Here is a 13425-nt window from a genome sequence, read left to right on the forward strand (position 1 = left end):
CTTTGAATAATGCCTTACTATGGTTTTTCTTTTCGGAAGTAAACTTATCAAAGAGCTTCAGGGAAAACCTTTTTGTCAGAGCTGACATTTTTTCTTATTATGAATCCTCCTTCCAAAGCAATATGTACATCATCATGAATATGGAAAGGCTGGTATGTTTTGTATTTTTTTGCATTAATATAATACTACGATCTTTGAAAGGATTTTTGGATATCTCTGGATATGATGGGTACTTTATCAGCCCAGCTACTATTCTGTTGTGTGTGTGAGTTTTTTTAACATCTCCCCTTAACAGCTAAACTCTCGCCTCTTTCTCCAACCTTTTCACCTTTTCTTATTCAAGTATACCAAACTAAATACAGTCCATTCACTGGCAGGATTAAAGCTGTCTGGAAAATAGATCTTTTTCTTCTGCTCTATTTTTCTTTTTTTTAATTTATTGTATAGAAAGTTTTATTTTCAGTGGCTTGAATGAATTATTCTTTTAGAGGCAACGTTAATATTATATTCTGGAGATAACTTATCTGTGTGCATGACAGTATTTTTGTATTCTTTCTGAATTCAAAAGTCACCTCTCCTTTGCTTATGATTCTTTCCAATCATATCTGGGAAGATGATAGAAAAGATTTCCAGATTAAAATACAGTTATTACCTTCAGATGTAATGGCACAGATTAAAAACACTTGAATATAGCTGAGTTGCAGTAAACACAATTGAAAAAAACTTCATCACTTCTGTGCTGTCTTTTAAAGATAGTGATTAATGTACCATTGCAGAATGATATATATGCCCATAGATTACTGTTTGAATTACTGTGCCTGCTTGCTGTCTTACTGTTCATCAGACAGATCTGAACATTTTATTTAAAGATTAGAGAAGAATAAAAGAACTTTCATTTTTGCATCAGCCAGGCTTATAAAATATACAGTAAGAAATAGGGTGGGAAAAGACAAATGACTCATTCTGTCCTGAAATTAAGAATTACAGAATCACAGGATTGTAGAGGTTGAAAGGGACCTCTGGACATCATCCATTTTCAATCCTCTTCTAAAGCAGGTTCCTTAGAACAGGTTGCATGGGAGAATTATGTCTGTTTCCAGAGAAGAGGATGTCACAACCTCTATGGGCCGCCTGTTCCAGTGCTCTGTTGCCCTCGCAGCGAAGTTCTTTATGTTGAGATGGGAAGTTTGATGCCCACTGCCCCTTGTTCTGTCACTGAGCACCACCGTAAAGAACTTTGTCCCATCCACTTGACTCTCACTTGTTAGCTATTTGTAAACATTGATGAGATTCCCCCTCAGTCTTCCCTGCTCTGGGCTGCACAGCTCCAGTACTCTGCCTTTCCTCAGAAGGGAGAATGCTATGAAACACTGGCTTGCAAATGATGACTCTTTTTCTGATGGTGTTTTGCTGGAAGTATTTCTAATGTGTGCTGGGAGAACTGAGCAGCATTTGTCATTGGAACTGCATGTCCCAGAGAAATGAGACTGTACAGATTCAATAAGCTAAGTCCCTCTGTGTCTGTCTGTGAGTGCTCAAGGTTTAGGAAGAGCCACTTCCTATTCTTACAATAGGGTGGCACATCCCAGCCTGGCTGGGGCAAATATTCAAGTTCTCATGGTTATCCTCCATTGAGGGCACAATTCTATGATTTACTGTGTTCCTGGAATCACATCAGGTAGGTGAGAGCTCAAAGTGTACACTCTACTTTGAGTTCTGTGTCGGAGAGTCTCGGGTCAGATGTCCTGGCCCAGCTGCATATAATTGCATCAAACATGGCAGAGAGAAGATTGGTATAAAACCCCGCAGGTGTGCTAGTGGCTGGTAGGGAGAGCTGGTGGATGGTGAGGGTTCTGCTTTTTTGTGGAGGTGTTCTGGATTTGTGAATTGTTTCTTCCTCAAAGGTAATTTACAAATGGTTTTGGTGTAAAACAGCAGAGAAGGGAGAGGGGAGAATGCTTTTTAAGTTTATTATTTTTGCTAAGATACTAGTGAATAATTGTAATGAATGTTGGACTTGTATGAGTATGAAGGGAGAGTGAGAAGAGATCCATTATTTCTTTCTCTCAAAAGAAGTTTAATGCTTTTTATTAGAGGAATATTATTTTTGTCATGGCATTAATTTAAATGATAAATGTCAGTATTTAAAACAGCAATGATGATAGTTTCATAAGCCTTTATGAGGGTGTAATTTTGAACTTCTAAGTCTAATTTTAAGGCATATATTGTTTGTTATAAGATATCAAGTAGTACACTACATAATGTTTCTAGCCAGTCAATGTTTGTCTTGGTATCCAAATTCTGCGAGGTGAAAAACCCTTTATGGTTAGTATTAATTGTTTAAAAGCAGCTGTAGAGTTTTTTTTGAATGCATATGTTTTAAACAGTCTTTCCTCACTATAACTAGTGTGGAAATCAAGCTTCACCCCTGGGGTAAATTCAAGCATTTCAGAAATGTTTACCATTAGTCTGAAAGCCAAATAAAGATAAGCAGACAGGATGGAAGTCACAAGAATAGCAGAATAGGCACGACTTCCATAATGTATTTCATACTTTTTTGTTTTCATTATGTTTAGTCGCTTTAATGTGAAACATTGGTGATGCTGTTTCATAAAATAAATAAAACTACAACATGGGAAAAAATGGGAAGGTAAATTTCACGATAAATTAGCTGCAATCTGCTGTGCTATGAAATAATTTCTTTTCTTATCTTGATGACAATGACATGTAACAAAGGCAAAGTAATGGTTAGAGAGAATACTTTATCTGTTGGAAAAACATGGCTTTGAAAATTCTGCAGTGAATTTAAGCTTTCATCTTCCCTGACAAAGTACCTAACTAGTTAATAGATGCAGTGTTCTGTCTGCTTGTTTGAACTAGTTCAGCAGCTGTTACATACTGTTCATCTGTTAGATTTTTCTGGGGCCCAGTCATCAGTGGGATAGGCAGGTGTGATCTGAGTAGAGGTGTGATGTGGTGCGCTGTGATAGCACTGATCAAGATGTAACCAAAAAGATTGAATTCCTCTGCTATTCTTCTGGATGTAACACTTGCTCTCAGACTTTCTTTTTCTTTGTGTCAACGGTTTATGGGCTGGTCCGGCCCAGTTCCGTGACCAGCAGGGCGGAGGGATCTGTGGATCCGCGCCTCTGGGAAAGGGGAAGCAGGGGACCCCAAAATACTTGAAAACAACAGCACTGATCTGAGGTGGAACAAATGATTTTACTAAATATAGTATTAGTAAAATACAATGAGAGAGAGAGAGAGAGAGAGAGATAGAGTCTGTTTGAATTGTATAGACCTCACCACAATGCTGGGGTGAGAAGTGCAGTCCAGTTGAGAGACTGAAGTGCAGACGGCGAAGTGCAGATGGCGAAGCGCAGGCAGCAAAGCGCAGATAGCGAAGCGCAGACAGTGAAGAGCAGGCGAAGAAGAAGGATCAGGTGACCTTGCTTGGAGTTATATCCCCTTGCTGACCGCAAAGTCTCCTGGGGAAATGTAGTTCTTCTCCGACAGACGAACATTCGGCAGATATCAAACCCCACCCCCAGTGCATTACGTGATGTTATGGTGTGGAATACTGATGACCAAAAATCATAAAACCATGACACTTTGTAAGGAAGCAGAAGAAGCCAAAGTAGTCCTTTTCTGAGATCAATCACTTAGAAACTTCCTTAAATAATTTATCCTGAATAAAATGAGTGATAGCCATCCATTCCCAAGACTCTCCTTTTATTTCGCTGATTTTGCTCCCTTCCAGTTTCTCACAGATCTCTGCCTTAGATCATAGTATATTAATATCTCTATTATTTGGAGAACGTGTTTCATCAGGTAGATATTTTCTCATTTTCTGTTGTCACATGTTAAAAAGCTCTGGAGTTGCTTATTATCTGACAAAGCTGATAGATAGATAACCGATATATGATAGATGGAAATGTATGTTGTCACAGAACAGGATTTCCCTTGTGCAGTGGATGCAAAGTTGCCTGTTCATAATACTACATTTACTGCAGCCTCCCAGTGACAGTGTACAACATCCTTCTGATAACAGTGCCATGCCTCTGGAAAGTGACAGTGGTTTTTATGGTACAAACTGTATGCTTCTACTGAAAACTGACTGAATAAGAAAATTTTATAGGATCATTTGAGTTGGAAGGGACTTGAAGAGCATCTAGTCCCACTCCTCTGCAGTGGGACAATAACAGTCTGATCAGGTGCTTGGAGCCCCAGTCAGCTTCCTCTTGAACGTCATCAGAGATGACGAGATGAGACATCCACCAGCTTTCTGGGCAACCTGTTTCAGTGCCTCATAACTCTTATCTTAATAATAGTTTTCCATATATCAAGTCTGAATTTCCCCTTTTTCAGTTTGGTACTGTTTCCCCTTGTCCTGTCACAGCAGACCCTGCTAAAGATTCTATTTTTTTTTTTTTTTTAAGCCCCCTTTAGAAACTGAAATGTTGAATGCTAATGAAAAGGTGTCCTCAAGCCTTTTCCTCTCTAGCTGAACAGCCCCAGCTCTCTTAGTCTGTCCTCATATGGGAGGTGTTCCATCCCTTGGATCATTTTTGTTGCTCTCCTTTGGATGCACTTCAGCAGGTCTACATCTCTCCTGTACTGAGGATCCCACATCTGGACACGGTGCTCCAGAGATGAGACCCCACCAGCAAAAAGCAGAGGGACAGGATCACCTCCTTCACCCTCCTGACCACGCTTCTCTTGATGCAGTCCAGGGTACAGCTGGCTTTCTTTCTGCAAGGGCACATTGCTGCCATGTCCATCTTACCATCTTCCAGTATCTCCAAGACTTTTGTCAGGGCTCTGTCCTTTCATCCTTCAGCTTGTACTGATAGCAGGCATTTCCATAAGTGAGACTTGTACTTGGATTTGCTGAACCTTAATAGTTTCTCCTGGGCCTGCTGCTTGAGACAGTCTTCACAGAGAAGAAGTAACTTTTATTTTATTCCTGGAATTTGAAAACTATGTGGGAGACCAGTGAAGAATATCATGAATAAGTGTGAAGCTTGAATTTATTTTGCCTAAAATCTGTTGTTTTGATGCCTTTTTATTTTTAATCTCTGGTTCATTTCAGTGGTTATCTTCCAGTGTGACTGATACAGAGGAAATAATAAATGTACCAAAAGGTTTTTTTTTCTTGCTTTTCCCCTTCTATTAGACCCTAGATTTCAGCTGCTTGCACACAAGAGTAGACAGATGTGCATATGCACATGTGTGCACAAAGACTAAAAAACTCTCCCCAAAATTAGAGGGAGGAATCACAGAATTGTAGGGGTTGGAAGGGACCTCCAGAGATCATAGAGTCCAACCCCAATTGCCTAAATTGCCTAACTTTGCTAAAGTAGATGTGTTGATCATTGGATATGCAGTTTACAAAAGAAAGCCATTCTGCTTATCTCCAGTTCCATCAGGATCATTTACCTTCAAAGGATAGGAAAGAATGAACTGAAGATCAAAATCATCAGTCTTATTTGACTTCATCCAAGATTTATGGCAGTTGCTTTCAAGAGCAACTAAAACCAGCCACAGACCTCACAACCATATCACATTTTTTTTTTTTTTTTTCCTCCTCTTTCAATATTTTATAAATGTTACAAGAAAAGTCAAGCTTTGGAGACATTAAAATTAAATATTCTTCTCCCTCCTTGTCTTCTGGAAACTTTGGAGAGATCTATTGGCAATCACTATGTAATATCTTGCTGAAATATCATCTCTCTGTACCTTTTCCTCTTTTAGTAATCTTGAGGTTTTTATATATAGTTTCATGTCTCTTTAGCAATCATGATTATAGCATTTTTATTTCTCGTTTCATTTCATATCAGAAAATGATGTGTTTTGGTATAAATTGCTAATCGTACTGTATGTATCCATTCTTATTGGCTTGTTATTCAAATTTATTCTTCAACAAATTTCACCGTATATCTAAATGATCTGTCTGAAAACAGTTTAAACACTGACAGAGCACTGAAATATCCCAATTATTCCTTGCATGCATAAGAAAGTGTTGGGGTTTTTTCTTCTTTTTGTCTCTCTGTAAGTGATAAGGTTCTTTGCTTTCTTTTAGATTCTTTGATTAAATTTGACAGGAAGGAATTTGTCCCCTATTTATATGATAAAGGGGGACAATATGTGTGAGGCTGATATGGTGACTTTAAAATTATTAACAGTTGGTAAGAACTGATAAAGCAAATTTGCTTCTATGTGTAAGTCACTCCAAACTTTTAAGAGTTTATTTGTAGCCATTGCTACAAATAATTCAAGGTTAGATTACTTAGTGGGATCATGCTTGCTAAATTCTCAGGCACTGTACTCAGAATGGCAAAGGGTTATACATCAAGTAAAACTTGGAGGTCTTGAAATTGGTTGAGTGAGAAATGTAAACCATTCTACCAACATGCTTGATCTGCATGAGCAAATCATTTCATGAAAGAGAAAATTAAGAGAATTAAGAAATGGAAATTTGGAAAATGGAAAGAGAATTAAGATATGGAGTAACTCAGCCCCAGTTTCCACACTCTTTGCCTTAGATCTTGATGCCCATCTGGTATAAACTCCTCAGAATTCAAGTTTAGAAATGTTCTTCACCACAGAGCTCAATGACAGAAAGCTTTCCTGATAGGCCTATGATACTTGGCTACCAGCTGGGTGCCACTTTCTCTCAGGCTTTTGCAAATTTCAAAGAAGCCCATAGTCTTACACAGGTAGAAAACAAGATATTTTGAACCCCTAGAATGGCTCAGTTTTTGTTATGTTGACAATGCCTTGTCTACTGTAAGCTACAACGAAATCTGTGCTTCTAAAAGTAGACAGTCCTTGATTTGAATTAGCTGTCTTCAAATAAGATATTTAAAAGAAAACCAGCACAACTTGAGAATGTTAAGATCAAACAAAAAATAAAAATGCAATTTGTAGCTCATTTTCTAGTTAAGGATATCAGACTAGGAAGAGTTATCAAAGAGCTAGAAGTGGTAGCTTAATGTTAGTTTGTGCCAAACAAAACAGATAGTGGAAGTTCACTCAGTGTGCAAGACTTCCAGGTATTAAAACCACAGGAAAATGTTTTTGAGGTTTTATTATATTGATACAGTTTCACAGATAATTCTTCTTGTTTGGGGGCTTTATGCAATTTGGTTAAAATTCACTAGTCATCTCAAATATGTTTTCCAGGATCACAGTGCAGATAGTATTGTAGCAATCAAGTTTATTACTGAGATGCTCATACCTTGGAGAACAACAAATGAAAAGAAAAAGATAGTGGAAGGATGAATATAATACCATGGGAATACACAGCCAGAGTAGATGTAGAATGAATGGAATGCATAGAGTAGTGGGGAAAATGGAAGCCAGGGAGAAAATACTAATGTACAATCATTCTACAAGAACAGTGTTATGGAAAGGTGCTCACTTCACTTTCAGCCTTGCATTACTTAGAAAGAAATATCTTTCTCACAAAACATATGAACATTTTTGTTTCCTTTACTAAGAGATTTTAACAAACCTTTTTTTTTGTGCCTGTTGTATGGTTAAACCTTGTGCAGCTGGTAGCTGTAGAACCAAATAATTCAAGAACCAAATAACTTTTCAAAAATAATAAACTAAAATGCACGACAAAATACAGATGATAAAGTAGCCATCTCCCATTGGAAGCTTATCCTCTTGTGAAGCTGCTACTGCTCATGGGTCTCACTGGTCTGCTCTTCTTTCTGAAGAAAGATACGACATCATTAAACCTCAAGTTTGATCTCTGCACAGTAGCAACTGAAGGAGAAGTCCTGCTGTTACTTACAAGTCAGAGAGATATCTAATAAGAACATATGTTTCCTATTGACTGTGCAAAAATAATAATAAAAAAAGCCTAATAAGCAAAAAGCTATCAGTGCAGAAAAGATTCTTCTTCCTGTATTGGCTTCTTCAGACAACAAATGTCATTCTATTCTGCATTTTAATAAGGTGGTTGAAAGGCAGGATGAATTGCTTTCTGCTTCCATAAGAACTTTAAATTTACTTTTTCCTTTAAATATTTCAATGTCTAATTTGACACAACCAGAACATGTTTATATTTCAGAGAAATCTGAACAGCTGCGTTCAGGCATTTTTGCCTGGTTATCCAAATTTCAATAGAAAAACTTGTAGTAATTTGGGGAAATAGTATGAGCATAAAGCATAGGCATGACTACAGAGTATTAATACAGGTGAAATGAATAAAACAGTCTCACTGTAACTCTATTGCAAAGCTTCTCCCAAAGCTGCATCTCCAGAATTCTGTAATAAAACTGAAATGTTTTTATGGGAAGACGTAACTAGTATATTGGATTTGGAGATCCTGGAACAAAAGTGTTGCACAGTGAGTTCAGTTAACACAATAGTCCCATAGGACAAAGCAGTACCTGAGAGTCTTTTTTTTGTGCAAGTGTGTTTAATGTCTCAAAATGCTAATGTACCTTTATGTATAAGCAATTCCAATTTGGTTTCCTTTTCTTCCGTACTGATTTTTGAAACTCCAATGTTAATCAGAAAACTCTTCTACCTTTTGTTGGGATCTGGCATTAAATCATACTTTCTTGGTTTCTCAGTATTCCTTCTATCTATCTTTTAATTTTTTGAGTCTAGGTTGCGGGGTACTACTCAATAGCAAGGACTTGTTATTGTGACAAGTCCTTCCACATCCTATGTTAAAGGATGGACTTTTGAAGAAAACAGTTTTATGGAAACAATTTTTTTTAATGAAGTTTTGTCCAAAGTGTTGACAAATTATTCCAAAACCAGGCACAAACCCAGCAGGGTATGTATCTTGCTGAAGTGTTTTTTGTTGTAGTTGTCAGATTAAATGTAATGTTGACAGTTGTAACCTCCTGGAAATGGCCACGCTTTTGCTTTTCTTTCGTAAAATACAGACTACGAATTCAAGTATTTGTATTATTTGATTTGGAGATGAATAGATTTACTTTTGATCTTTTTACTCATGATAGTCCCTATCATCTTAAAGGATGTGGGAGTAGAATGACTGTGGCAATATATACTTTAAAAAAAAAAACAAGTAGTGTATGCTAATTTACTATCACTATACTTGATTGCCCTAACAGTTTGGGTCTTAAAAGTTTAAGGGCTTTAAGAGCATGTGTGCCACCACCATGGTACCATTTTGCTGTTAAAAAAGACAAAAGTCATGGGAATTAAGGAAAAAAAACAAACAGCACAGTTCTTGCTTTTTGTGGCATAATTTTGAGAATTGTTATGCAGATCGCTACAGAAATTGTCAGCCTCATTGTAACCAATTTGATCAAAACTGCATCTTGCTAAAGTTAATACAAAGGCCTGAATGTACTGGCTGAACTGAATTTAGAGCAAGCTGCCTCTCTGGTTCAGATTATTTTATGACAGCTTGGACCCAAACGACTGTAAATCATAGAGTTTAATTTTAAATTGACTTTCATAGCGTTTTTGTATTGGTTGGGGGGGAAACCAACGAGATTGAGATTTTTTTGTAAGTTAAACACGTGCACATAGTTTTTGTCTCTTTCTTTTGCAGCACACGGCTTCCACAGCCTGTTTGCAGAGGACAGCAGCTGTTAGCCCAAAGCTTATCCTAGCAAGCTGCAGACCATGCCAGTGGACACCTCTCCTGACTCTAAGTGCCCCATATGCTTGGACAGATTTGACAATACTGTGTATCTAGATCCTTGCAGGCACAAGTTCTGCTTCTCTTGTATCCAAGAATGGTCCAAAATCAAAGCAGAATGCCCATTCTGCGAACAGCCCTTCTTTTCTCTTTGTCATATAGTTCATGCTGAAGATGACATATCTAGGACAGAAGAAAATGAACCTTTTTCCTACTCTGATTGCAGCATCATCACTTCTGCTGAAAGAACTTTTGACTTAAAGGCATGGGATCAGCATACCAGTTCTGACTATCCTACACCATTGCACAATGAAGGAAGCAGCTCAGACTCAACATCTCTTGTAGTCTTTCCAGATGAGGTGGATTCTCAAGTGCTAGAGCATGGTTCATCTAAGCATAGTGTTGATTGGTTGTCCTGGAATGATGAAACTCCAGGTCCTTCAGAAGAGTATAATGCAATCATAACTTCTCCAGAGGTATTAGAGAGCTCTGATGAGGACTCTGTTTGGGAGAGAACCACACTGCATCCTCAGTTACAGGTTGGTGTTGATTCCAGTGATAGTGACTCTTCAGAGTACCACAATATCACTGGCTATGTTAATCTCTATGCTGACAGGACACCAGAACTGACTGAGCTGTCCTCAGACTCTGAGGACTCTGTCAGGGAGAGGAAAAAGGAAGATATGAAGAAAGAGCAGTCAATCCAAGGTGTCAGCTGGAGTGACAGAGAACCGAGCACGACTTCAACACCCTTCTCTCCCCTGTACAATAAGCATGTGAGTAGTCATAAAAGCTCCTTGCTCTCTGTAGTCAAAAGGATAGTGTCAATGGATGAACAAGAGAACAAAGATCATTCTCCGCATGATTCAGGTTGGAGCCTGTCTCCAGGGATGAAAAATGCTTGCTCTCCTCATAGCCAGAGACTGTCTGGAAAGAGAAAGATCAGTAGTCCACAGAACAGTGAAACTACTCATGGCCATCAGCCTTGGAGGAAGCACCTCCTTGTTAAATACCAGTTTAAAAAGAGACTATCAAAAAGCAGAGATGGCAGCAAATATTGGAGCAAAAGAAGCAGGAGATCAAGGCCGCATGACACGAGCCCCTCTCTAAAAAGTCAGACAGAGTCCACTAGTTGTGAGAGCACTAGCTCCAGAGATTCAAGCAGATCATGGTCACATCACAAAGGCCATGGCCAAAGGAAATCAAGCAGCCTAGACAGTGACTGTTGTTATAGAAGAGCCTGTTACCAAAGCAGTTACCTGTTACACAGTCCAAAGACAGCTGGAGACAGCTTCTCTTGCAGTAAGAGCACTCAGACTAAAGCTCATTGCTCGAACAAGTCTCCTGGTCTGGAATCCAGGATCCAGTCCTTCACCGGAAGGACAGATCTGCAAAGCCAAATGGGATTCCAGGAGAGACAGGACTCCTGTTACAAACAACGCAGATCAAGGAGCCGATCAAGCTCCAGATCAAGGAGCCCTTCTGGAGAGGCAGACAGAACAAGAAGCATAAAGCCTGGTGGAAAGAGAAAGTGCAAAACTCGACACTTGGAGAACACAGAGAAGGGGAGCACCACTATGGAGAGAAAATATAGTCTCCTGACATTCAGTGACTGCTACAAAAATAAAGGCAGCCTTTCAGACAATCAAGAAAGTAGTGAGATAAAACATGAGGAAAAGAATAAAAGTATGGGAATACCAAGTGTGGAGGGAGTCTATAAGGGGACAGAGATAATGAAGTGTGCTTTAAAGAAAAAGTGTAAGAAGAAACACCAGGAACATCACTGGAAAGATGCATAGTTCTTACAATTTAGTACAATTAATTTTTACTGCCAGATTCATGTGTGTGGTGTAAAATGACCTCTGCTGAAAAGCAGTAAGCAGTTTCTATGTAGATATTGAATAGCCCTTATTATTAATATTGAAATATTAATAAAGCAAGAAGAATTTTTGGTCTAAAAAAGCAAATACATGGTCTGTATGCTTTGTCAACACAATACATCTCTTTCAGTTTTGGGTTTTGTACAGCAGTACATATGTTGGTGTTGTCAAGGGTGCTCCAGGCTGAATGGCTTTCAGGTCCCAGCTCTCCCTGACAGTGGGAATAACTTTGATCATGTTGCTTGAGATCTGTGAAGTTTTTTTGATCTGTGCTTTTGTTGTGAAGTCTGTTTCCCCTGTGCCCTGAATGCACTGAATGCAGATCAGTCTTTAGCAGTTTCTGCAGAGCTCACTGCTTTCAGCCCCTTCCCAGTTCACCCCTGTGGATGTCATGCTACATGTTGCACAAGGCATGTTGCTAGGAATGGTGAATCTGGGCACAGATGTGTTCTCTTTGGCAATCCTGGAAGCTGCCTTCCTGTGTGGTGGGTATGGCTGTGGCTGGCTTCCAAACCTGTGCAGCCAGTCTCATATCCTGCCCTTGACAGAAGATAGGGAGATAGGATGGAAAAGCTTTTGTGTTGAGGCAGAGACAGGAAGATCACTTGTGGTTACTCTTACGGCCAATCCAGGCTTAGCACATTTACTTTCAGCTCAATGTAGAGTAGGGTGGTGAGAAACAAAAAAGCTAAACCCACTTTCCCCCCGCTCTTTCTTCCCAGGGAAGAAGATTCACTCCTGATCCTTCTGCTCTCCTGAGAAGTGCAGGTGGCTGTAGGGTGGTTGCAGTCTGTCTGTAACAGAGTTTGTCTTTGCTGATGCTTCCTCCTTGCTGCTTCTCTGCTCCAGCATGGCTCATTCCCACAGGGCATGGTGCTTCAGAAATGGACTGTAAAGAGATTACTGAACATGCTAATCCATTTCTTGGTGCTTTTTTTTCCCTCAGACATCTGGATTAAGCTTCAATTTCCAGCTTTGCTTTGCAAAAGTATTCGGAATTGATCCTGATGCGATCTTTTCCTTTGCTAAGTTATCAAAGTCATAGTTATTAATTCTTCTAAGATAAATGAATACATCTGTTACTGCTTACATGCTTTAATCTACCCAGACTATTCACTAGTTTGTTTAATTTCCTAACACATTGGAATTGTTTCATATTTTATTGATAATTTTCAGAGATTTCATTCAACTTGTGTTTCTCTCAGTAGAAAATAGTGCTACTACTTCTCTATTTTAGAGTGAAACTACAACTCCTTTTAACAACTGCATACTTGAAACTGCAGGGCAAAATTCTTCAAATATCTGACTGTTGCTGAAATTATTTCCCCCTCCAGAGGCTAGCTCAGAGCCTAATCAGAGTATTTATACCCCCATCCATGCTCTTCTGGGGCAACACATTGCTGTTCAATGATGTGGACTGCTTTACACTGCAGTTTATTTTTTCTTCTATTTGCTTATTCCCTGCAGTCTGCAAAAGCTTGACTCAGGTATGTTCCTTCAATAGAAGTGAGTGTTTTACTGTTGCCGCCAGAGGTGGAGCAGGTTGATTTCTAGGTGGGAGGTGAAAGTTGTCTGGTTATGCTGTGGGGAGAACAGCATCCAGTCTGGGCTGGAAGGATGAAGAAAAAGAAAGCCTCAGCACTCACTTGGAAGGCATAGTGCTTGCTCCAGCAGGTTGCAAACCACTGGGCTCTCCAGAGAAAGGCTTGGAGGAAAATGCTGCCTGGCATATTCAGGACAGCTGTTTATAGACCAGTGGTTTGTATCTGTTCTGCTTGATTGAGCTGCTCAGAGTTCTGCTTTTTAAAAGTAAGTTTTCCTGCCTTGCATTAGAGTAAGACACTTTTTTGAACGATAAAGCCTTCTGCCTTTCTTTAGAGCAACCTCTCAGTCCTATGTAGGGATATG

The 13425-nt window shown here is 39.1% G+C and overlaps 1 protein-coding gene across 1 annotated transcript; it reads left to right on the top strand.

Moving 5' to 3' along the window:
- Nucleotides 1-1832: 1832 nt before the first annotated feature.
- Nucleotides 1833-11583, top strand: LOC122181446 (E3 ubiquitin-protein ligase Topors-like). Its single transcript, XM_042873937.1, has 2 exons — nucleotides 1833-1904; nucleotides 9548-11583. Exon 2 carries the CDS (start codon nucleotides 9622-9624, stop codon nucleotides 11434-11436), a length of 1815 nt encoding a protein of 604 aa, XP_042729871.1. The 5' UTR covers nucleotides 1833-1904; nucleotides 9548-9621; the 3' UTR covers nucleotides 11437-11583.
- Nucleotides 11584-13425: the final 1842 nt, after the last annotated feature.

Source organism: Lagopus leucura, unplaced genomic scaffold (genome assembly GCF_019238085.1).
Source record: "Lagopus leucura isolate 7727_CA_CO unplaced genomic scaffold, USGS_WTPT01 Super-Scaffold_54, whole genome shotgun sequence".
Classification (NCBI taxonomy): domain Eukaryota; kingdom Metazoa; phylum Chordata; class Aves; order Galliformes; family Phasianidae; genus Lagopus; species Lagopus leucura.